The sequence below is a fragment of the Engraulis encrasicolus genome, chromosome 11, assembly GCF_034702125.1.
Source record: "Engraulis encrasicolus isolate BLACKSEA-1 chromosome 11, IST_EnEncr_1.0, whole genome shotgun sequence".
Lineage (NCBI taxonomy): Eukaryota > Metazoa > Chordata > Actinopteri > Clupeiformes > Engraulidae > Engraulis > Engraulis encrasicolus.
In genome coordinates, this window is record NC_085867.1 from 56,136,023 (window position 1) to 56,158,910 (window position 22,888).

The 22,888-nt window shown below is 42.1% G+C and overlaps 1 protein-coding gene across 1 annotated transcript; it reads right to left on the bottom strand.

Moving 5' to 3' along the window:
• Positions 1-603: 603 nt before the first annotated feature.
• Positions 604-22,769, bottom strand: zgc:92275 (cholesterol 7-desaturase nvd). Its single transcript, XM_063209776.1, has 7 exons — positions 22,337-22,769; positions 16,147-16,335; positions 14,459-14,637; positions 13,048-13,173; positions 10,013-10,132; positions 1,879-2,055; positions 604-927 (listed from the first exon to the last, which is right to left on the bottom strand). Exons 1-7 carry the CDS (start codon positions 22,767-22,769, stop codon positions 766-768), a joined length of 1,386 nt encoding a protein of 461 aa, XP_063065846.1. The 3' UTR covers positions 604-765.
• Between the last annotated feature and the right edge of the window lie 119 nt (positions 22,770-22,888).

Genomic DNA, 22,888 nt, shown 5'->3' on the forward strand with positions numbered 1-22,888 from the left:
ATGCCAACTGGTCGTAGAAAAAGAACATACGCACGACGTACGTATGATTCTCGTCGTACACTGCTTTGATAAATGGGGGCCAGTATGTTTTGTTTTGCATTTGGTGTCTTTGGTTTGTATGTAACTTTGATGCAATTAAAATCTATCACTAAGCCAAAAGATAAATTATGTACTACAGTAAGTGTAAGTGTAAGTATTTGTGTGCATTTTTTGCTTTTATTATGACAGGAGGAGGGAAAAGACTGGGACAGGAAAGAGTTGGAGAGAGAGTTGGGGTATGGTTGGGGTATGACATAGGCCGAACCTGTGTGCCCATGGGCAACTGCCCGTATACAATATAGCTGACTAAGCGCAGTGCTAAGCACAATTTATTTGGAGAACAAAATAGAAATAGAGATAGGATTTGTATAGTACATTATCATACATAACTGTCATTCAATGAGAGAAAAGAAAGAGAATAGAAAATAAAAAATAATATAAAAAGTAGACAGTATTATAGAGAGTAGATAATTAACTTTGACCAAAGGAAGATGAAAATAACGCTGTTTTTAATTTATTTTTCAAACATGATACTGTTGGGGCAGTTATAATTTGAACACGAAGCTGATTCCAGCATTTGACAGCATAATGGCTAAACACCATTTCACCCTGTGGATTTTACCTTAGGCACAACCAGTAGAGGAGACTCTGAAGGCCTAAGACATCTTTTAGGATTACCTAGGTAAAATAGAGGTAAACAAACATGTACCTCCAGAGTGCGTTTAGTCAGAAGTCCAGGGTGTCATGCTGGTATCGTAATCTGGGGCTGTTCTCACTGTAAAACTGACTGAACCACCGGCGATGTTTCTGTATAGCGGAGTCCTCTTTCACCAGCAGTGGTTTGGAGATATACTTCTTGTTGTTCCAGATCATTACGTCACGCTCAAACTGCCAGAAAACAGAACAGAGGATGAATGTCAAATTATGTTTTCTCCAATTGCATTCAAATGACATGGTCTCTGTTTACAAAAGGCAGTACTATCTTCAGTCAGAGGAGCAACACCTTCAGCCATTCTTAGCTTCCGATCTTAATTTTAGTGGGTTACGCATGGTTATGGTTTCCAATGAAAATAAAATCTTCACTTAAACCCTTCACTATTGTTATACCCAAAGCAGCTTACAGTACACAAAATGTTTGTCTCAGATATGTTTTGTATGCATGTATAAATTACCTACTCAAGGAAAAGTGCAATACAATATTGTATTGTATGCATGTTTAAGTCTCTGATATACATTACCTAGTAATGCATGTTGTAGATGTTGTGAACTGTGCATATTGCATGTACGGTATGTGTTGTGGTGTGTATGTGTAACAGACGCCAACGAGCTGTTAGCAGAGTTCCACTCCAGCCCCGAGAGGCAGACTGAGCAGGAAGCAATTTTACCAGAATGGGCGGTTACCCGCCCAATTGGGCTGCTTTGGGTGGCTGTCTGCGGCTAAAAAAGGTTAAAAAATTGGTCATAGAAATCAAAACAATTTGGTTTGAATTGAGCAGGATTTAGTGCCTCTACACGGTTTTTGCACATCGTTTGGGCTGGATATGGTCAGCCCCGAGAGGCAGGCGGAACAAGAGGACCTCAGTTACTGGTGTTGTGACGGTTACATGTGCACATTGTGAATATGTGAAAAGTTCAGATGCAAAACCCTCTAAAAGCCATTACAACAATCTGTAAAAATGTCCTTTCTTAATAGCAATATCACTAAGTAATCACAGGCAAATAAATGTTCAAGTACAGCAAGTCAAGCCAAAACAAAATTAGATGAACCGATTTTTGAAGTTAACTACATTTATCAAAATACAGTTAGAGGGTTGTGCATCTGAACTGTTCATGTATTACCTGAATACACTCAGCCCGTAGTATGAACTTGGGGACCAGGGGAGGGATGCAGCTCTGGTAGAAGATGGTGTGGGAGACACACTGCAGCAGAGGCTCCACGGGGGTGACACAGTGCAGGATGACCCCACGCCCCAGGAAACTGTGGTCAAAGACCAGGAACACAATGCCTGGGCCCACCTTAATGCACACACACACACACACACACACACACACACACACACACACACACACACACACACACACACACACACACACACACACACACACACACACACACACACACACACACCAAACCAAAACATAGAGATAATTATGTAAGGAACAGGGTTTGGAGATATTTTAACATTGAAATAAAACCAGTTCTGGTCAGATAATTCAACTGTAACAAAAAGAAACCATGGTCTGTGAGTACGACTCCTCAGCTCTGAGGTCTCCAATCCTCCAATGTAAGTTGTCAGTGCCCAGGCACTCGGTTCGAGCCTCCTTGGAATACCAGAGGGAGAAGCTGCCGTTGTCATGGAGAGGGAGAGACTATCACTGCTGGACCATCTCCTAGCTGCAACGTCTCCACATAATAGTGGGAAAGCTACCGAGAGAACAATATATAACAGTGCTGAAAACACCCATCGACTTGAATATACAGGGCTGTCCGACAGACAAGACTGAAAAGAATAGTTGGCGTACCGGGCAGTAGTGGTGGGTTGCATCCGAAACATGTGGCATGTAGGCACTGCCTCCTTACCAGTAGCTATTACTCGGTGCCCTGACTAGTAGCTTCTATACAGAAAGCCAGCCAATAATAAACACAAATAGGACGTACTACAGCACCGTCATTTACATACAGTAACCTATGAAACGGATCGGTCATTGGCACTAATGACCAAAGGCCATACAGTTGTCGAACTCCCACGGACTTCTGGGAGGTAACCATTGTTTGCCTACTACAAAAATGACCGGATAAAGAAAGTCATCCGGGTACCATCACCTCCTGGTTCAAAGCTTACTAGGGTATTCGGATGTACTACAAAGGCGCTTCCTTATTTTTTGCCTTCTACATAGGAATGGAGTAGTAGGGACTTTCGGATGCTCCCGTAGATTTGAGCCTTGACAAAAGTGGCTGCCATGAGGAAGAATTAGCAAGAGACATATTAATGCTACAGCTGTGGCACACTGCTATACCACCATGTATGGGCAAGTTGCCCATGGGGACCCTGGTTCAAATCCAGCCTGGGTCATTTCCAAACCTAGCCTGTCTCTCTTCCAACCATATCCTGTTTTCTTATCCTGCGTGCCGTGTACACCAAAATAGACCTACACTACCAGAGTGACTGAAGTCATAATTTCTCTATGGAGGGTGGCAAAGAAAGCGACCAAAGCAAATTCACCGGGATTCGTGCAGATTTTTTGTTTTAATAACAGCAGACTGCCGTGCAAAAATTTCCTCACAGTTGTTAAAGCCTTGAGCGCGCGGAACTTTGCGCGCCGCTCCCCATATGTGCCAACCTCTGCTCTCCCTATTCCGATTCTAGTAGGCTAAGCAATAACAAAAAAGCAGCGAGGGAATGTGTCAATTTTGATGGACATTGTTTTTCAGCAGGCTGATGTGCTCCCAACAGTTGTCAAGCCTTGAACGCCTTGAGGTTGTAACTTTGCGCATCCCAATTTGGAACTCCAACTAGTCCTACTTAGTCCTGGACCAGCCATGTAGACCCGTTCGCAATTTTGAGTTGGGGGCGTTTCTCACTGGAATTTAGTTACTGGGTTCGTAGACATTAAAAATCACGGAGGTGCTCGTCCACCATAGTGCCAGATTTTTCACAATATGGCCGCCGAATATGGCCGCCATCGCCTATGACAAAAACCCGTGTTTTTTACTTTTAAACTGTTTATACACATGCCATACATCAATTCTGACTGATTTTTGGAGAGGAAATCATTTCTGACAATTTCATGAGGAGAATGTGTGATTGTGACCTTAAAAGGTCATTGTCAAGGTCAAATTTGCTATTCTGAAGAATGTCAATAGACTTTCATTGTAAAAATGAGAAACAAATTCTCAATTATGGTATGAGGAGTTATTTGCTGATATTGCCATGATTATTTTGTGTCAGTATAGTGTCAGTATAGTCCTTAAAATGACATGGTCAAGGTCATGTTCCAGGTCTTTTCCCTATTCTGAAGAACTCGGCCATGTGCTTGCATATTAGGTCATTACTAAGAATAAGGAACAGCCACTATAAATGTAAACCTAACATTTCCACACAGTCAGAGGACAGGACAGCACATGCACTGCAACAATCAACACAGAGAGGAGCCCCCACTAGAGGAGAAGTAAGTATGTTGCAGACTCTATGAACTAGAAATGCCCCTCTGTGAATGTGCCCTCTTATAGCACTATTGATGGGAGGAAGTGCATTGATTCCATCACCAATGCTGTACATTTATACTCTGTGATCATCAAATATTACAGCTGTTGTGGTTGATCTGGCCCCAGCCCAGACACGCACCAAGTACTTCCCAGCCAATGTTGCATCTTGCTCGGTCAATATTTTGGCCTCTCCAAAGATAGCAAGTACTGGACTGGATCAGAAACCATGGCTGCATGTTTAGTCCCAACCTCATGCAACCCCCCTACTCATGCAATCATCTCCTTACAGGATATGTTCTTTGATCACAGTTTTTGTCAGTGATGGTCCAAGATGAGAGACTAATTGATGGAGGGGAAGCATTCTCCGCATCTAGCCAGTGCCATGCTGCTGGCAAATCTCCTGCATACCAAGTTCCTGGAAATATGGGCTGTAGTGGAGAAGCAATGCAAATGTGTCTGTATCATTTGAGTCTATAACAACTTTTCTGCACTGCTTCACACGAACAGCCCACTCAACATGCACCAGCAACCTGGCCTAAGCCTCATCAACACAGTTCAAGAGTTCTGGAATCTCTTCACCATCAGCTGACTTTGCTGGTAGCACCTCATCATCAAGAACAACAGGGCTGTAGTATTGCCTCTGGTTTGATGATAAATCATGTCTGGAACTAACAATTGGAGATTTCACTTGTTCTCCACAGAGGCCCGGAACTTATCAAGTTGGTGAGGAATGGGTGTTGTTGGTGATGTCAACGGCTGTTGTTGAGTTGGTACACAGCATGCGTTCACCTTCCTTCAATGACATCTCAATGTAGGAGTCACAAGATGGATGAGCTCTGGATGTCAGCAGAGGGATACTGCTGAGTTGATGATGGCAATGATGACAGCACCTAAATTCTGCCAGAGGCATATGACGGATCTTTGACATGAAGTCTACCTGAACATGAGGGCAATAAGTAGACTCAGAGCTTCATTGGGTGAGATTAAGGTGAGGCTCAATTTCACTGACAAGCTTTGACTTGTTAACAACCAACAGAAGGTCACCATCTAACAGGGGTGATGCTGAAAGGACATCATGAGATCTGCTGAATACTCATGCCCCGTTCCTCAGCAATGTCCATCCTCCTATGTGCCTCAGCTATGTCTTTAGATGAGACCAACTTCTGCTCCTTTACAATGATTGCCAGTGTCTTCTATGTCTGATCTTTGTACTGCAAAAGATTCCTTTTTGAAACAGTTCCACTTATCTTATGTTCTTGAGAACTAACCTATCCTGCCAGTATAAGCTGAAAACAAGCTTTGGATACGGTTGCGCAGGCGAGGTGCAACACTCCTGTTAACAACCTGGTTGCTGAGCAGATTGTGCAGTGGAACGGGCGCATTAACGGTCAATGAGTATGGATTCTGCGGATCCACCACAAAGTCTAGCAACAATTACACATTTCGGTTGAATGTAAGGCACGGAGCGGTGCTCAGTGCATGTTGGAGGTGGTATTCTGTCCGCTTCAAAGTGGTGTTGTTGGTGAGAAAGTTGAGGACATCAGTGATCATTCTAATCTGATGGAAAGAACTCAAATTTTGCTGCAACATTAACATTGCGTGTGGCTCCTACTACAAACTGTCCTCCATGACCCTTGCATACTCTCTGAATGCTGCTCAACCTTTATGTCACCTCGCACAGCAGTAAGAGGCTACTGCAGTTACGTTCTGCAAAGATTGGCATAGGACGTTATGGTAGCCTCATATTGATTTATTTTCCTTCTCTATCAGAGACAACTGCATTTTTAATGATGGCCGCCAAACTTCAAAGAATTGGCAGAGCTCTGACTTGTCTTGATTCAAGCTCTCCACTTGCTCAGTCAAGGCCTCAAACTCAAATTCTGGGCAACGTTAATTTGAAGCCAGTGAAGTGTGCAATGCCTGTACCTGTGCAAGCACTGGACAGTCTGCCTTGTCCTTGTGAGTCCAGAATACCTCCCACTGGAGAGACATGCATCAATGCATTATCTAGGCCAGAACCTCGAGGCAATTTTCCCTGATATCTGAGAATAACATGCGTCCAATGGAAAGGGCCAATACAGTGGAAGAGATCCTTGAAGTGCTCCGTCTCATGCAGGTTTCATCACACCAAATTGCCATTGATGCCTGGATCATCTGCCTGCGAACACTGGAAGTTGGATAGGCAGTGTCTGACAGTGGCACACTCAGTAATGGGTCTTGGTATTATAGGAAGGAAGCCAGCACGCATCATTGGCACAACAGCAGATGAGACAAGTGTGTGTACAGCAGCCTGCATCAAAAGGTCTCCTCCTGGCACGCCAAAGCGAATCAGGCTGATCAAGAATTCATGTTTTCCTGATAAACCTTTTGCAGTAGCAACATGCAGTAATGTCTGGTAGCTTGAACATGAACCAATCCTGTGAAGTTGCGAGAAGGTTCTTGATGTGAAGGCTTTTGCTGTGTGGGAAGCATCATATGCAATGGTGTTCGCCTTATTCCGCGTTGAATCTTATGCACAAGCATTTGAAAGAGGCAGTGAAGTTGTGTACTCTTGTGATCTCTGACACACTTCTCCTCTTCTAGTGGGGGCTCCTCTCTGTGTTGACTGTTGCAATGCATGTGCTGTCCTGTCCTCTGACTGTGTGGAAATGTTAGGTTTACATTTATAGTGACTGTTCCTTATTCTTAACAATGACCTAATAGGCAAGCACATGGCCGAGTTATTCAGAATAGGGAAAAGACCTGGAACATGACCTTGACCTTGACCTTTTAAGGACTATACTGACACTATACTGACACAAAATAATCATGGCAATATCAGCAAATAACTCCTCATACCATAATTGAGAATTTGTTTCTCATTTTTACAATGAAAGTCTATTGACATTCTTCATAATAGCAAATTTGACCTTGGCAATGACCTTTTAAGGTCACAATCACCTCATCTCCTCATGAAATTGTCAGAAATTATTTCCTCTCCAAAAATTGGTCAGAATTGATGTATGGCATGTGTATAAACAGTTTAAAAGTAAAAAAACACAGGTTTTTGTCATAGGCGATGGCGGCCATATTGTGAAAAATCTGGCACTATGGTGGACGAGCACCTCCGTGATTTTTAATGTCTAGGAACCCACTAACTCAATTCCAGTGAGAAACTCCCCCAACTCAAAATTGCGAACGGGTCTACATGGATGGTCCAGGACTAACTTGTCTTCTTAAATATTAAGCTGCAGTAGCCAACTACACGCGCTTTATCTGAGTCTTAACAGCGTAGCTCATGGTTATTACAGTCAGTTGGGAGTTTTGCATGATTTCATTGTTTGTGTGCATTTTATTTCATTTGCCAACAATAACTCCTGTCAATAGTTGCAAACTGCTACAAATGTAGTCCACCTCTTATAGAGAGCAACTTTTGACACTTACACACACCTTACTTTTTGTAAATGGTTTAGCAGCAGATGAGTTCACTCTGAGGACACTTCAGCACCACATAAATGGACAGCGATCGCTACGAATGATCTTAGAGGCTGTGCATGTGCGTTCATGTACGAGTGTCTTTGGGAAACAGGCGTAGAAAATCTAAGAACATTCGTAAAATCACTGGTTAACGTCACACTTAAGGCTACGAACCATCGTTATCCGGAAACGAGGCCCAGTTTGTTACCATTCATTTGTGTTCGTGTGTGGGAAGGAACCTTCCACTGTAGCTGATTTGAAAACAATTACGATTACAAGGAAGATTTGGCCAAAATTCCTCCAATCGATTTTGCAGCTTTCGGAAACACTTGACTGTTGCTGCTGGGGTGGTTGGTTCAACAAGTTATTAGTTTAGTGGCCAATTACTTTCTCACATCGGATCATGTAGGTTCAGATAGCTTTTCTCCCTTAACAAATTATGTAGGTAATTAACACAAGTTATTGTGTTGACTTGAGAGTGATAGCAATGCAATACAGTGTAAGAAATAAGTAAGGAGGCAAATGAATTTGCATTGTATAACATCTAGTAATGCATGGATTGACAGAATCAGACATCTACTTTTGCATGCATGGGGCTCATACGGCTCATTGCGGATGGTGGGAGATTCCGGACAGCATCTTGCCCAGGGGGTGAATCAGTGTAGAACCGCAACTGGCTATTATTGATGCTTTGTTGAAAAAAGTTAAGGATATATTTTGATCTATTCTGTGCATAGCACTGAATAAATACTAATGTATTGTCTATAAATGTATTCCAGTGACTTTTTCCAGTATCAAAATGCTTATGTGTTGCATGCATTCATTACAGAGAACGACACAATAAACTAATTTTAAACCAGAACTGAAATTAAAAGGAAATAAGATATATTATTAGGGGGTGAAAGCATTGTGGGGAAAGTGTGATGACCCCAAACATTTGACTTGTCATGTGCAGTGAAGAGGAGTTAACTGTACAAAAGCAAAGTGCAGGGAGGTGATTATGGATATAAGTGGCCTGCACACCGGGTATGTTCCAAAGGTGTTTTATTTTTTATTGAAATCATTTTTGATGCAAGCGCTTCTCCATCACCTTCAGGGGAAAATAATTATTAGAAAACCACTCCCAAACCACCACAGCAGCTCAAAAACAAACTATGAAACGAAAAATGTGTCTGTTCTGCCGTACATGTTGGGTTCTTTGTCTTCAGGTAGCGTTTGGAGTGTGCACACTTTCAAATTAACAGGTGCTAGGGCGGGAGCAGCCGTGGCCTAGTGGTTAGAGAGTTGGTCTTTCAATCTGGAGGTTGCAGGTTCGAATCCCCTGACCTCTCCCTACATCTCCATCCATGGCCGAAGTGCCCTTGAGCAAGGCACCTAACCCCACATTACTTCAGGGCCTGTAACCAATACCCTGAAAAATAATAACTGTAAGTCGCTTTGAATAAAAATGAAAGCGTCAGCTAAGCGCAATGTAATGTAATGTAGTGTAATAATGCTGGAATAAATGTGCTCAAATAAAGACAGAAGAAGGAGCAGCATATTGTTGCTACTCCCTGTTTATTATGCACAACGTTACAACCACTATGGTCTTTGTCAGGTGTAGGTGTGTAGGTGCTTTCCTACCACCATTGTAACATTTTATTTTTAAATAAATGCAATCTACTGACTTTTGACAATTTCTGTAAATTGCAGAAATTACACTACAGCTGCTTATTCTATAAAACTCTGCAGGACCTGGTGTCACCCTGTTTACAGGATTTAAAAAAATATCGTCAGACACGGGTTACTCGAGCACTTACTTAACAAAGATGTACTGTAGAGGTTCCTTTTAGGAAAACCTTTTTTAGCCATAATGCACTAATCCATCTATTAGGCAGTGCATTATAGAACTCAATACCATTGCACATAAGGGAATGTCCCTCTTTAGCCACCTTCAAGAGCCAGATTAAAATGTGGCTTTGAGCTCAACAATCATATACACACCACTAGTTTGAACCCGTACACAAGCACACACGTGCATTTAGGGGCCTTTTTCTTTTTATTAACATGCTTTTTTGCCTTTGTATTTGTATCGTTTCTTCTCGTTACTAACAGTCTTTTTGTATAAATTGTATGTCTGTGATTTTCATTTCTTTGCCTGTAAACATCTAGCCTGACAATTTTGGACACCAAATGAAAATTCGCCTTTGTGTTATAATTTCGCACATTTACTTAAACTGTATGTATGTATTAGGTTCATTAATGTGCAATGTCCTGAAAAATAAAAGAAACTTAAGTAAAGTAAGTAAGTAAGTAAGTAAGTTGTCTTACCTGTCTCGCCACCACATCCAAGTCCAGCAGTGGCCACCGTCGTCCAAAGACGGTGAGGGCGTGTTTGACCAGCATCTGAGAGCAGTGCTTGTTGGGCTCAGACTCTGGACTCCACTCCACCTAAGGGGTACACATGGCCAGTGATGGGCAACCTGGATTGATCAGTTCACAGCCACATATTCCAAATGACCTGGTTTTACAGGTGAATTGCCTGGTTGAACGATCACCTGGTTGAACTGGTAAGATAAAACCAGGTCATATCAAATATGCGGCACTGGATTGTATAACTGGTAAATCCAGGTTGCTCATCGCTGCACATGGCAAGGCAAGATTTATTTGAACAGTGCATTTCATACACTGAGGCAGCTTCACAGAAACAGAAGTATACAAACACAGCAGATGAAATAAGAGCTCAGGCATAAAAATGAAAGGGTTACATACAACATACAAGCTCGCTTCCACCCTGCCTGAGGGACTCAGAGGAAAAGCCTCTCTATAGCATGGCACAGCACGGCGCTGCGCTCTACTGCCATCCTCTGGTTAGGGAACATGTTAGTGCATCAACTTTAAGAGGGCACTGTGTAGGGTGGTGTCTAGGGTGGCCATCGGTCCGTTTTTACGACCTGTTTACGACGTCCGTGTGTCCCTCTCTTTGTCTTTCCTCTATTCCTCTCCTTGTGCTTATGGCATTGAGATGCGAGGCAACGTCATTGACACAAACTAGACTGTGCACGTGTTTCAGATATCTTCGGCTGCCATGTTACCAAGATTTTAATTAACTGTATTGCTGTACTGGCAACGCATAGTGCAAGCAAGTTTGTCCTAGCGTCTGTCAGGGGGAAAAATGCTGACAGAAACAGCCGCCTCTCATTTTAAAACACAGCTGATAAACACACTCCTGACCTTACTTTGAGTAAAGTACATCAAATAAATTGTAGGCTATTATACACATGCATGCATGACTTCCCAATTATAGCCTACATGTAAAAAAATAGTCCTATTGATGAAATAAATACAGACTACAACGGCAGGATTGTCTATCACCTCTATCGTCTCTGATACGTTAAATTAGTGGTACTGATGACTCCTTTATCGGAGTGAGGAGGTAGGTGTAATGACATGCAAAAATCCTTCCCAAAACATCTTGTTTTACAACTAAAACTGTTTTTGGCAGCTGAGTTAGTCGAGGTAAGATGGCAGCGCAGCTTCCTGATTTCCGCCTACTGTTTCGAATGACACAAAGTCGGGGAGTTACACAAAGACGGAGAGTCAGCGAGTTGAAGCCAGCTACTGCGCGAGGATGGTAGGTTAGATATTTAGGGGGCAGGGTTGTCCGGCCGAAGTCCAGACAGATGGTCACCCTAGTGGTGTCTAGTAGGTATTGCAACTATGCTGCTCATTGAAACTGTTCTGCCTATTGCCAAATTTAATCCTTTCAAGAATGTTTGCTAAATAATAAATTAATACATACTCGTATGACCAAAGTACAGGAAGTTTTGAAGCTAATAATGTCTCTTTGTGGGAATTCAAAATGGCCGACATGGAGAAGATCCACCTTTTCATGAATGGAAAGTACAATTTTTCCAGTCATGACGGATACTTACTAAAACTATTCTTACACCTTTAAAGCAGATTTCATACCTAACTATTTGGATGCACGCCATTTTCGAATCATACAATTTGCTTTAATATACCATTTTACGCACTGTGCTTCAGTGCATAGGGCGCTCACGCTGAAATTTCAGTTGAGTCAGTGCACTGAAAGCGCCCGGATGATCCCCTAACAATGGCGTAAAATGCAGTGCTTGAACGATGGACACTGCACGCACTAAACAGACGCCATGTTGACAGTGAAAGGGAAGAATCGCCAGCGTTCAATTCAGTAGTGTGTCCAACAGTCTCCTAATTCTGTAAGTAATGTTGCTGAGACACCAACCTTTTCATGCCAAGCCAAGTATTGTATGCAAGATAGTTGCCATTTGGGGTGAAGGAAATGTAAATACAAGCACGAGACGCTGTGCAATGTAAACAGTAGCCAACCGATATTTTGGCGAGCTGATGCTATGCCGAGCCGTCACTTCCAGCGAGGGCACAGTGCATATTGCTCAAACTTTTCCACGACACTATGCACTGAAAACCTCAGTGCACTGTGAGCACTATGCACTCACCGTCAGTGCACTGACACAAGTGCGTGGAATGAGACATAGGGAAAGTCTCAAGAGAGATGAACAGACCAAGGATATGGATCATTGGAACCATGTCGTGTGGTCTGATGAGACCAAGATAAACAAATTTGCTGTACATGGTAAGCATGTGAGGTGGTAAACAAGTGAGTTTTACAAAAATAAGTGTATCATCTGGTTAGTCAAGCATGGTAGTGGGACTGACATGGTTTGGGGATGCATGAATGCCGTCAACATTGGAAATCTGAATTACACCTAAAGAAACATGCATGTCAACATGCACTGTGACTACTGAAGCAGATCATGATGCTCTCCAAAGGATTTCATTCAAATCTCACACCCATCTATTTTAGCCAGGTGCAGACTCAAAATGTAAAAGTTCAATGTAAAGAAAGGTTGAAACGCACACCAATGACCACCCTTTTAATCCCTTTTCATTTCGAGACGTTTAGGGCCAACACATTCCTTCCTCAGACACTCTCTACAGGATTTTAACCTGCGCTGTACTCACTTTTGTTAAATGTTGTAAAACGTTAATAGCAGTATTTTGCTTTTTTGTGAGTGAACAACAAATTTCAGCGGTTATATATGTTAACAGGTCACTAATCATTGTTTCGAAGCAACATTTCTTTAATGTTGTCCATGAAAAGATATACTTACAAATCTGCAAGAATGTGAGGGGTGTGCTCACTTCTGTGACATACTACATGTCAACACCACACTATAAAATAATGAATTGGCGTGCTTAGACATCATTGATATAGCACGTTACGATCCGAAATTACGTGCTGAAGTGTCATTGGCAACTAGTGAGATAAATACATTTTTCCAAACCCACCACACTCCTCTAACCTTCCAATCATGGCGCACAAACTCCCATGTTTTGCTGTTGGTGTAGCGCAGGTCCACTCCGCTGACAATGCCCGGGGTGTGCAAGTGAGCCAGGTGGGCGATGTCTGCTGCATTCTCTGGGATCTCCTACAGGGAAGACGACAAGGGAATGACACTTTCTTCTTCTTCTTCTTCTTCTTCTTATTATTATTATTATTATTAGGGTCCAAGCAGCGAAGCTGGCGTTATTATTATTACTATGTAGACATCTTTCCTCTCCTTAGCAAGTCTATGGCAGCCCATAGAACCGTATGTAGGAAAATGCTGTAAATCGGCACACATATTTAGGCCAGTCTCAGCATTACCTCCAGCGATTTATACGTACCCAGCCCCAATGCTCTAGCGCCACCAGCAGGTCAAAGTTGCAGGTACATTTCTGCTTGTAATTTTTGAACCACTGCTCAAATTTTCGCAAACTAGGTAACCCTGGAATACCTCCTTGGCAGAGGTCTGCACTGTCTGAGTGCATTTCTAGTTACCTCCGCTGAGTTTATTTCTAGTTACCTCCACCAAGGTATGTTTTCGGTCGCGTTGGTTTGTCTGTCTGTCTGTCGTTTTGTTTGTTTGTCTGTCTGTCTGTCTGTCTATCAGCAGGATAACTCAAAAACTAATCAACGAAGTTGGACATTGTGGAATTGTTGGTAATGACCCAAGGAACAAGTCATTAAACAAGTGATTAAATTCTGGTGGTGATCCAGATCACAAACCGGAACCAGGACTTTTGCGCTTCTCCATTGCTGGCCTATAAATCACCCCAAGTGACCGTAAATTGAATTGTGGACAGGGTGAATCTTGACATTCCAATTTCTAACTCCACAAAAAGAAGGCAAAAAGACTTAAAGAAATACATAAAAACCTATAAAAAATAGGGTGTAACATACCGGTAGTCAAATGTTCTATCTAACAGCTTCCTTGGCGGAGGTCTGCACTCTCAGAGTGCATTTCTAGTTATTATTATGCTTTTCATTGGCGGATTGAAATTTTACGCAATACTTTTTAATTATTATAAAGTATTAAGTGGGTTTGGCCCAGCAAGTCCCATTATACATTACATTATACATCACAAATAGTCTTTACAAAGACTGGAGCGGTTCTACTTTTTAAAATACAGTAAATTTTTGTAGAATTCCATGTTGCCATCCGTATTCACACACACACACACACACACACACACACACACACACACACACACACACACACACACACACACACACACACACACACACACACACACACACGCACACATGTAGCCATTCACACACACACACACTCACATGCGCGCACACACACGCACACGCACACGCACACACACACGCACACACACACACACACACACATGCACACAAACACTAACCGTACAGTACATGCACACCTCTATGTGTGCGTTGATGAAGTGCTCAGTACGTCCACGGTAGACCCACTCCCCTCGCTTGATCTCCCTCTGCTCGGGCACCGTCCAGCTGGGCGCCTCCCCGTCACAGTGGAACCACACCAGGATCTGACCGTTGATCTCACTGCTGGGCCAACAGCGCACCTTGGCAAACTCTGGCACTGTTGAGTGCACAACACATATTAGTGGCAGGGCATTATAGACAAGAATAATAGCAAGACCAAAAGCAGGGTCATCCCTCTCAACCTTCAAGTATCTTATGAACTCATCTCTTCCAAGAAATCTTCCCAGCATAACACAACTAACTCTACTCATCATAGAGTACAATTACATTCCGCCACTGAAAAGAAATGTAATAATAATAATGAAAAGTAATTCTATGTCACTAAAAAGAACTAAAACAGAATGTCTGCCTTCTTTTGTGGAGTTAGAAACTGTAATGTCAAAATTCACCCAATCCTGCAATGGTGAAGAATCTTTTTTTTTTAATCCTGGATCCGGATTGTGATCCGGATCACCACCAAAATGTAGTCACTTGTTCCTTTTGTCATGTCCAACAACTCCACAAAATGTAATTAAAATCCATAACTGTTTGAGTTATCCTGCTGACAGACGGACAGAAAAACCAACGGGACGAAAACATAACCTCCTTGGCGGAGGTAATAATGGCAACAGTAAGAAATCTACAGTGATTAGGTATATGGGCTCCAAATGCCAGGCTCCACAATAGGCTTCCAATTACCTGACCTCATGTCCTCTCCTCTTACTTGTGGCCTCGTGATTCCAGGGAAGATCTATTCAATATCTTGCAAAAGCATAATGCAAAGGTCATTTTCTCATTTGCAATTGGGATGTTGAATGGGGAAAAGCCTCCAAAAAGCTGTCGTGGCTAGGTCGACAGAGGGGAAACTTTATTGTTTTCTCCAAAGAGGCGGGGCATCAGCTAAGCACGTGGCCACAAGCAAAGGGAGAAGACGTGAGGTTAGATAATAGGCTCGTTTGCAACCACTAAGATATTCCCATGGCGAGATCTGCTTGGTCTTGTGATTTCCACGTTGGATATACTGTATACTCCCTCGCCAAGATGTGAACTGCACACGCAATTCACGTCAGATAGATGAGTGCGAATAATGGTAGGTTATTGACGTCATGGAGGAGGTCCCATGCTAGCACAGCGAGGTGAGAGCTGTTCCTGCGATGACTTGACACCATGTGACATAACTGTGAGGCAAAAAACACCTCCCATCAACAGCGTCATGGACTAACTAGAAGACCTCATGATGTCGCAGTGCGCACGTGCACTGCGTAGATCTGTACATCATGCACCACCATGAGCCCAATAATGACACCAAATAATGAGCCTAATGACTTGAACTCAATGTGTACGTATTAACCCCTTTCCACAGAGCATATGTTAATGACCATGTCTTAATATGTATTAATAATATGCATCTTGGTAATGTCATAGCAATGTTGCTATGATGCAGTTGGGTTCCGTCCGCAATGGGTGAAAGGGCCCACCGTCTGGACCATCTGCGCAAAGAAGTGTGGATCACTCTTCAAACCACACACTGTGACTCTGACTATGAAGTTGAGGACATCCTGGAGTAATAAGAGGGTGCAACAGTACATCTTGAGGATGTGACAAACACCCACTAGTTATTGCCCACCTTTCTCAGCGTAAGGGATCCGAACGCACTTGCCATCCTCTCCCCGAAACTGCCACCCGTGGAAGGGGCACTCGATGCATCCGCCCACCACTCTGCCGCCCACTGCCAAGTTGGCACCCAAGTGGGGGCAGTAGGCGTCCACCACGTAGGCTTTCCCATCCAGACCCCGAAACACAGCAACCTGCTCTCCTGACACAGAGGGTAGGAACAGCAAAATCAGCCTTTTCATTCATTAACCCCTTTGCACAGAACCTATGTTATAATCTCATTGTCACCAGAATTGTAATGGCTTTGTCTTAATATGTTAGTTAAGGCTCTCTGTAATGTCATAGCAATGTTGTTATGATGTAGTTGAGTATTTTCAACAAATAGTGAATAGGCCCGCCGGCGACCCCATCTGCTACAGGACAAGTGCACTATTTTGAAAATTAAGCCCCTCTTCTGAGCTGTCTGCAATGTTTTAGACTATCCCCCTCACCATTTATTTACTCTTTGCACTAACCGTACTTGATTCAACATGAAGGTATTCAAGCTAAGAAGGCGAGAACTTGTCCCAAACAAATAGACAACAGAAATGTGGTGACGTGCCATGGTTCTGAAAACACAGTTAGAATGCTCATACATGTAACATCAAAGCACCAAAACATGGTATGGAAATCTATGGCTTATAATCAAGAGAGAAGTGTGGGTCACCAGATAAACAAACAACAAACAGCTGAGAGCAAAGCACCAAGGATATCTTGGCTTCCATAACTCCCATGCAATGCCCCTGCCATTGATTTCAATGTTAAACGCATCATGGCAGTGATAAAGGCAAAGACATTTCTATCCAAATATTAAACATCAACATGTTATTTAGAAAGTACATTTCAACTGATTTGATGTGACCCAAATTTCTTTCTTTTTTTCTGAAGAAAATGGTGAATTTAGCACAATATTCTAATTGTTTTTTGGAGCAGGAAGCCCAACATATGTAAGAATAAACAAACAAATTATTGGAGTAGTTTAAAATGTGGGCCATGAATCTACGTATAATCTATGAAAGCTTGACATTATTGATGGAATTACGGAAATAAATTAACTTTTTCACGGTATTATAATTTTATTTAATCTCTCCCTCTGTGTTTGTTTGCTGTAACAAAGACCACAAGACAGGCCCTCTTCTGGAATCCACAAGGAAGAAGGAAGAGGGGAAGGGCAAGAAACAGCTGGCGTCGCGCCTTAGATGCAGATGTGAAGAGGTCTGGCTATACATGGGGACAATTGGAAAAGATGGCCCAGGATCGAAATGGCTGGAGAGCACTTGTTCGTGGCCTATGCCCAAAGTTGGGCGGTAGGCGTAAGTAAGTAAGTAAGTCTGTGTTGTTTATATAACCTTTTTTCCAAAAGAAAGGGTGTGTGCACTGATGCATTGTTTGTTGCGTGGGCATTGCCCATGCTTGTCTGCTTGATGCAAAGCCGTTTCCAGGACACACCAGACAATGGTACATGTTTGTGCATATTCCTAAGACTAAATTTGAGTAAACGTTTCGAATGATGCAAAGCAGAACACATAGATGTGCCATTTTGTTTTCGTTGCTCCAAAGGTTTTGACAGGGTGTAACAACGCATAACGTAGTAACACCGCACATATTACACAATGTGGTGACAATCTAAGCATTTTGTAATAATTTACGCATTTCGTAATAAATTTCTTGAACGCATTTGGTGACACCATTTTCTCATCTTGTAATAAATGGTTACAGAATGCAGAATTTATTACAAAATGCGGCATTTTTCATGATGGAAATGTAAGAACATGGTGCCGTATCCAATAATCTATTAAAATTCATGGGTTTTTTGTATTTGAATATTGTATTAAAATACTTTCCCCCTCTGTATTCTTTATAAAAAAACACAAAATACTTTCTCCTGAACAATGCAGTTACATAATAGGAACACTAGATGGTGCTACAGATCAAATAGTATGTAAGTGGAGCTAACTATGTTGGAATGTACAGGTGTTTGTCTGGGGTCATTGCTGTCTGGGAAAGGGGTGAAGGACTCAGGCTGGTAATCCAAAGGTTGACGGTTCAATTTCCAAGTAACATTGGCAGGTGGGGGGTAAATGTGACTACCTAACTACAAGTTAATACCTAATAAACAGCCTCAAATCTGTATGATTGAATATACGATGTAGGACAGAAAAACACCACTCTTGATAAAATATCACCAATAATTGAAATTACCATGCTAAGCACCACAGGTGCAACCGAGGTCATTACTAATGCTGCACCATGCATCACAAGATGGCACTCTAAGACCACACATGGTGCATTAGTGAAGCTTTGCAAGATACATGGACGAGATTTACAAGATAGGTTACACTTTGTTTATTGAACTCACATACAGACCTTGACATACCTGTGTCATTATTTTCTTTAAAGTTAGTTGTGCCAAGTAGCCCATTGTTTATACAACCTTCTCCATAATTACAAGAACTGAACATTATTGTCTGTTCAGAATTGAATGGATGTCATGGTTACAGGAGTTTGTGTGGTTTAGACTTTAGAGTAGGCATACATTTAATAGCTGTCTAACTGTTATTGTTGTTCATGTCTTACAAGCCATTTTTTTTCAGCAAAGGGAAATAGCATTTCCCAGCTGGGACGCAAACCTGGATCCCCTGGCATTCAAAACTGGGACTCCAACCACTACACCAAAGAGCCAGGCTGCATGATGGTCAGAACATACACACAACTCTAGTCACTCCATTAGTTTCTGTTGTATCTTGTGTACTTTGAAAATGCAAAACACAGTATTTTGATAATTGATACAGTTACTGTGAAGTATTATTAATAAGTTCACTAACATTAATAGTTACATTAAAAAAGTATTTTAAATTGATTCTCTGTTTCTCTGTTCGCAATCATCATGCTTATTGTAAGCTAATCTATAATTGCCCAAGCTCAAGCGGCTGTCATCCACAGTGACATATGGCCCATTATATAGTTCCAATTTATATGGCCTATACAGTTCCAATTTACACGGTTCAAACTATGTACATTTTTCACACCATGTTCCAGGAACCACGAAAGAAAGTAATGGTCATCTGCGCACTGAATGAGGCTTGAGCTGGGTACACTGAAAGAGAGACTTGAACTGACTTGAACTGCAACTGTGTGTCTTTTCCATTGTTTGTATTTGTTTTGTTTTGATGTTGGGGGATATGCTACAAAAAATCCCTATCAACTTTGTTGAAATGGCAAATAAACTCTTGAACTTGAACTTGAACTTGAAAACAATGACGATCAGTGAATCTCCACTAAGGGTTTGTTTGGCATCTTCAGGCATAGTAGAGTCCCTTGGGCTCAATTTAGTTTTGGATCAGACAAATCTGGGGCAGCCATTTACACCAGGCAATGAACCATGCAAAAGGAGGGAGCATGGGTGGGGGAGGGGGGATATAAAGACACGCAGAGGCGTAAATATCTGGCTGTAATTGCTGCATGAACACAAAGCTCCAATAAACATGAACAAATCACACGCTACAGTGGCAACACACACACGAAGAAAACCTCAAAACATTCTGTGAAATCTAATTTGATGATAGGCGCACTGAGGTGTTGCAGTAATAACATTAATCAGAAATCCAACTTGTGTTTTTTTTAATGAAATACAATGAATCTGTGACACTAACTTCAGGATCTACAGAAAACATCATGAATCACATTGGCCATTTTTACATGATATTTTGAATTCCAAATTAATTATTAAGAATTCAATAATTCTGTCAAGTCGCCAGAATTGGGTACTGTCACTGCAATAGCCAACCTAACACCTAGCCTAATTATCATCAACTTTCAAATCTCTTAGAGACTTGGTCTGACCAAGGGCATAACAATTACAGTAACGTTTCCCAAACAGCATGGTTAACCCGCCTCCCTGGGTTTGCTACTGATTGACTGGAGTCCGACAGTGGGTGGAGTTCCCAATTTTTCGGGAGATCAGAAACAATATTTACATAATTGGCCTGACTAGAAGCAACGCAGAAGGCGTTGCATCACCAGGAGGGCATGGCCTGGCTACCTAACACCAATACTTTGATGGCCCTTTTTTCAGTTTCAATGTTGGAGAAGTTACTGCACTTTGTCTTTGTATGGCAGTACAGGCTTAGCTCATTTCCATTGCCACAATCACAGCAGTGGTAAGGTGTGGGATCTGCACTGAGCATGGTCCTGTAACAGACACAGGCGAATCTCAGAAGGGTGTGAAATATGGGAAAAGCCGTGGGTGGTTTGTGAATGCTGAACGGCGTGCCAGGCATCTAGTGCTTGCATACTGATTAGTAAAGAAATTGACTCAAGATCCACCCCCCGTTGGCAGAGTTGGCCTTGATAACTTAAAGTGTGTGTTTGACTAATAACATATGCACTCTGCCATCACATTTTTAAACAATCACTAGTAACCACATACTTATTACTGACAATGTATTATTATTCACATTTTAACTTTTGTCCTTTTCTCTCTGACCACAAGCAATTAAGAAACCCAATAAGCCTACTTGTTACCATGACAGTCTAAATTTGTATTGTTCACTAACATAAACTTCTATCTAATGAGTTAGAGTCCTGGATACTAAAAGAATAGTTTCCAAGCAACCATGATTCCAGTTTCCCTAGGGTGAACAAACAATTGCTGTGTTTGGTTCTTCTCTTGTGACATGACTTGATTTGCACAGAGATCCACGTACATTGTTTGTGGCAACTTGGGCAAGACCACAGACAGGCACGCTGAAGCAATACAATAGAATGGGAAAGCTTGGATTCACAGTTATAGAAGCTTGTTCAGTAGAGCAGTCAATTATGGTTTTGCCATTATTCACCAACAGGCTCAGAACAAATATTCTGTGCCTAGTTTTGAAACCTTACAGTCCAGTAACAAAATGACTCAGAGAAGAATATGGATAGACAAGATGAGGTTTACCCTGATCACGTATAGACTGCATTATGTGTGTAGTGTAATGCAAGTATTATTTGTGTTTGTAAGTGTGTGTGTGTGTGTGTGTGTGTGTGTGTGTGTGTGTGTGTGTGTGTGTGTGTGTGTGTGTGTGTGTGTGTGTGTGTGTGTGTGTGTGTGTGTGTGTGTGTGTGTGCGTGTGCATGTGTATGTGTGGGCCTATGTATTGTAGATGAGATTAGGCATAATTCTTTTTGAACCAATGATTATTCAAGTGACCTAATTAAAAGAATCCATTAAGCTATTAAATTGTACAACTGTCATCATCATGTCACATAATCATCATGTCACATAGGATTGACACTAGCAAGATTAAACACTAGCAAGATTCTTGAGTGATAAGACTTGCTTGGGATCATGGTATCCTGTGAACAGATCAGACCCATATAGACAGCAGGAACCATAATAAACACAAGTTCTATGTGTAGTCGTGAATGGTTTGCCTTGTTTTTGCAAAAAAAGATTGTGAGGTTTTGATGGCAGGGTTTCAATGGGGAATTTTTAAATGGTGATTTTTTTTCACTGTTATTTCCAAGTATTGTGTCTCAGGTATATGAGTGTCACAAACGTACTTACTTATTTATTCATTCATTTAGGCCTATTCATTATGTAGGCATGCTTGAATGTAGGCCTACTGTAAGTAGCCTAGTCCTAACTGAATGTAGGCCTACTGCAAAGTTAAAAGCAAACAAAAAAAACATATTTTTTTACTTCATGTGATAATGCTATCTGAGTAGCCTAGAGATAAAAAATAAAATAAAGGATTGTAATAGGCCTAAAGCATTTGTGTTAATTTGCTTGTTAGGCCATGATATTACCATTTATTCTGTAACTGTGTAGGCCTAGGCGCATTGGTGGGCATAGCCTAACTAAGTATTTTCACTTCGTTACTGTAGCAGGTTTTTTGTAGCCTATTTCTACTTTACTTAAGTAAGAAATAAAAATACATTCTTTTACTCCGTTTCATTTTTATGACAAGTAGGCCTAGTGCCTTGATGAAGAAGAATGCTGACTGGATTTGCGAGTCAGCAGAACAGCCTGACCTCGTTGCAAAACATATTTTTATTCCCCAGTGATCTTATAGGACCTAGGCCTGCCAGTCAAGTGCACAGTTTGGACAGACACTGAAACATGTAGCCTATATCAATCGACGACAAATGTGTTAGTAATAGAGTTGTATGTAAAAACTTACCAAGCACTGCCACGTTTTTGACATCTCCTCTGTCTAGCATGTGCGAGTCCAGCACGCGATACCATCCGTTTGGATAAACGGGCGGCAGCTCTCCCGTCTTCCGCCGGCGCCTCACTTCATTTGCGGCTTGAGCGCGAGAGCGTCCGTCTTCGGCGATGTAGCCCACCTCGTCGGCCGAGCGTAGTAGCTCCAGAGGAGCGAAAAGCAGCCGGTACAGCCATCCAAGCGTGAGCAGCAACACTCCTGCCAAGATGCAGGATGCGGCTCTCGCTGGGGCGCCAGCGAGCCCCGTTCTCCTCCACAGTTCAGGGTAGCCGACTCCAAGGACCGTGTCGGATGGGTCCCGAACATGCATCACCAAAGTGGCCGTGATGCTGATAACCGAAACCACTGCTACTTTTCCGAGCATGGTGCCACCACCGTGATTCTCCATGGTTTTCTATTTCTTTGCTGGGGGGCTGCCGTAGGATATAGCCGACGACCTTCCGCAATGGTAGGATGTCGCCAGCAGCACGCCTAAAAAGCACAGACACATAACTTCCAAAACAACAT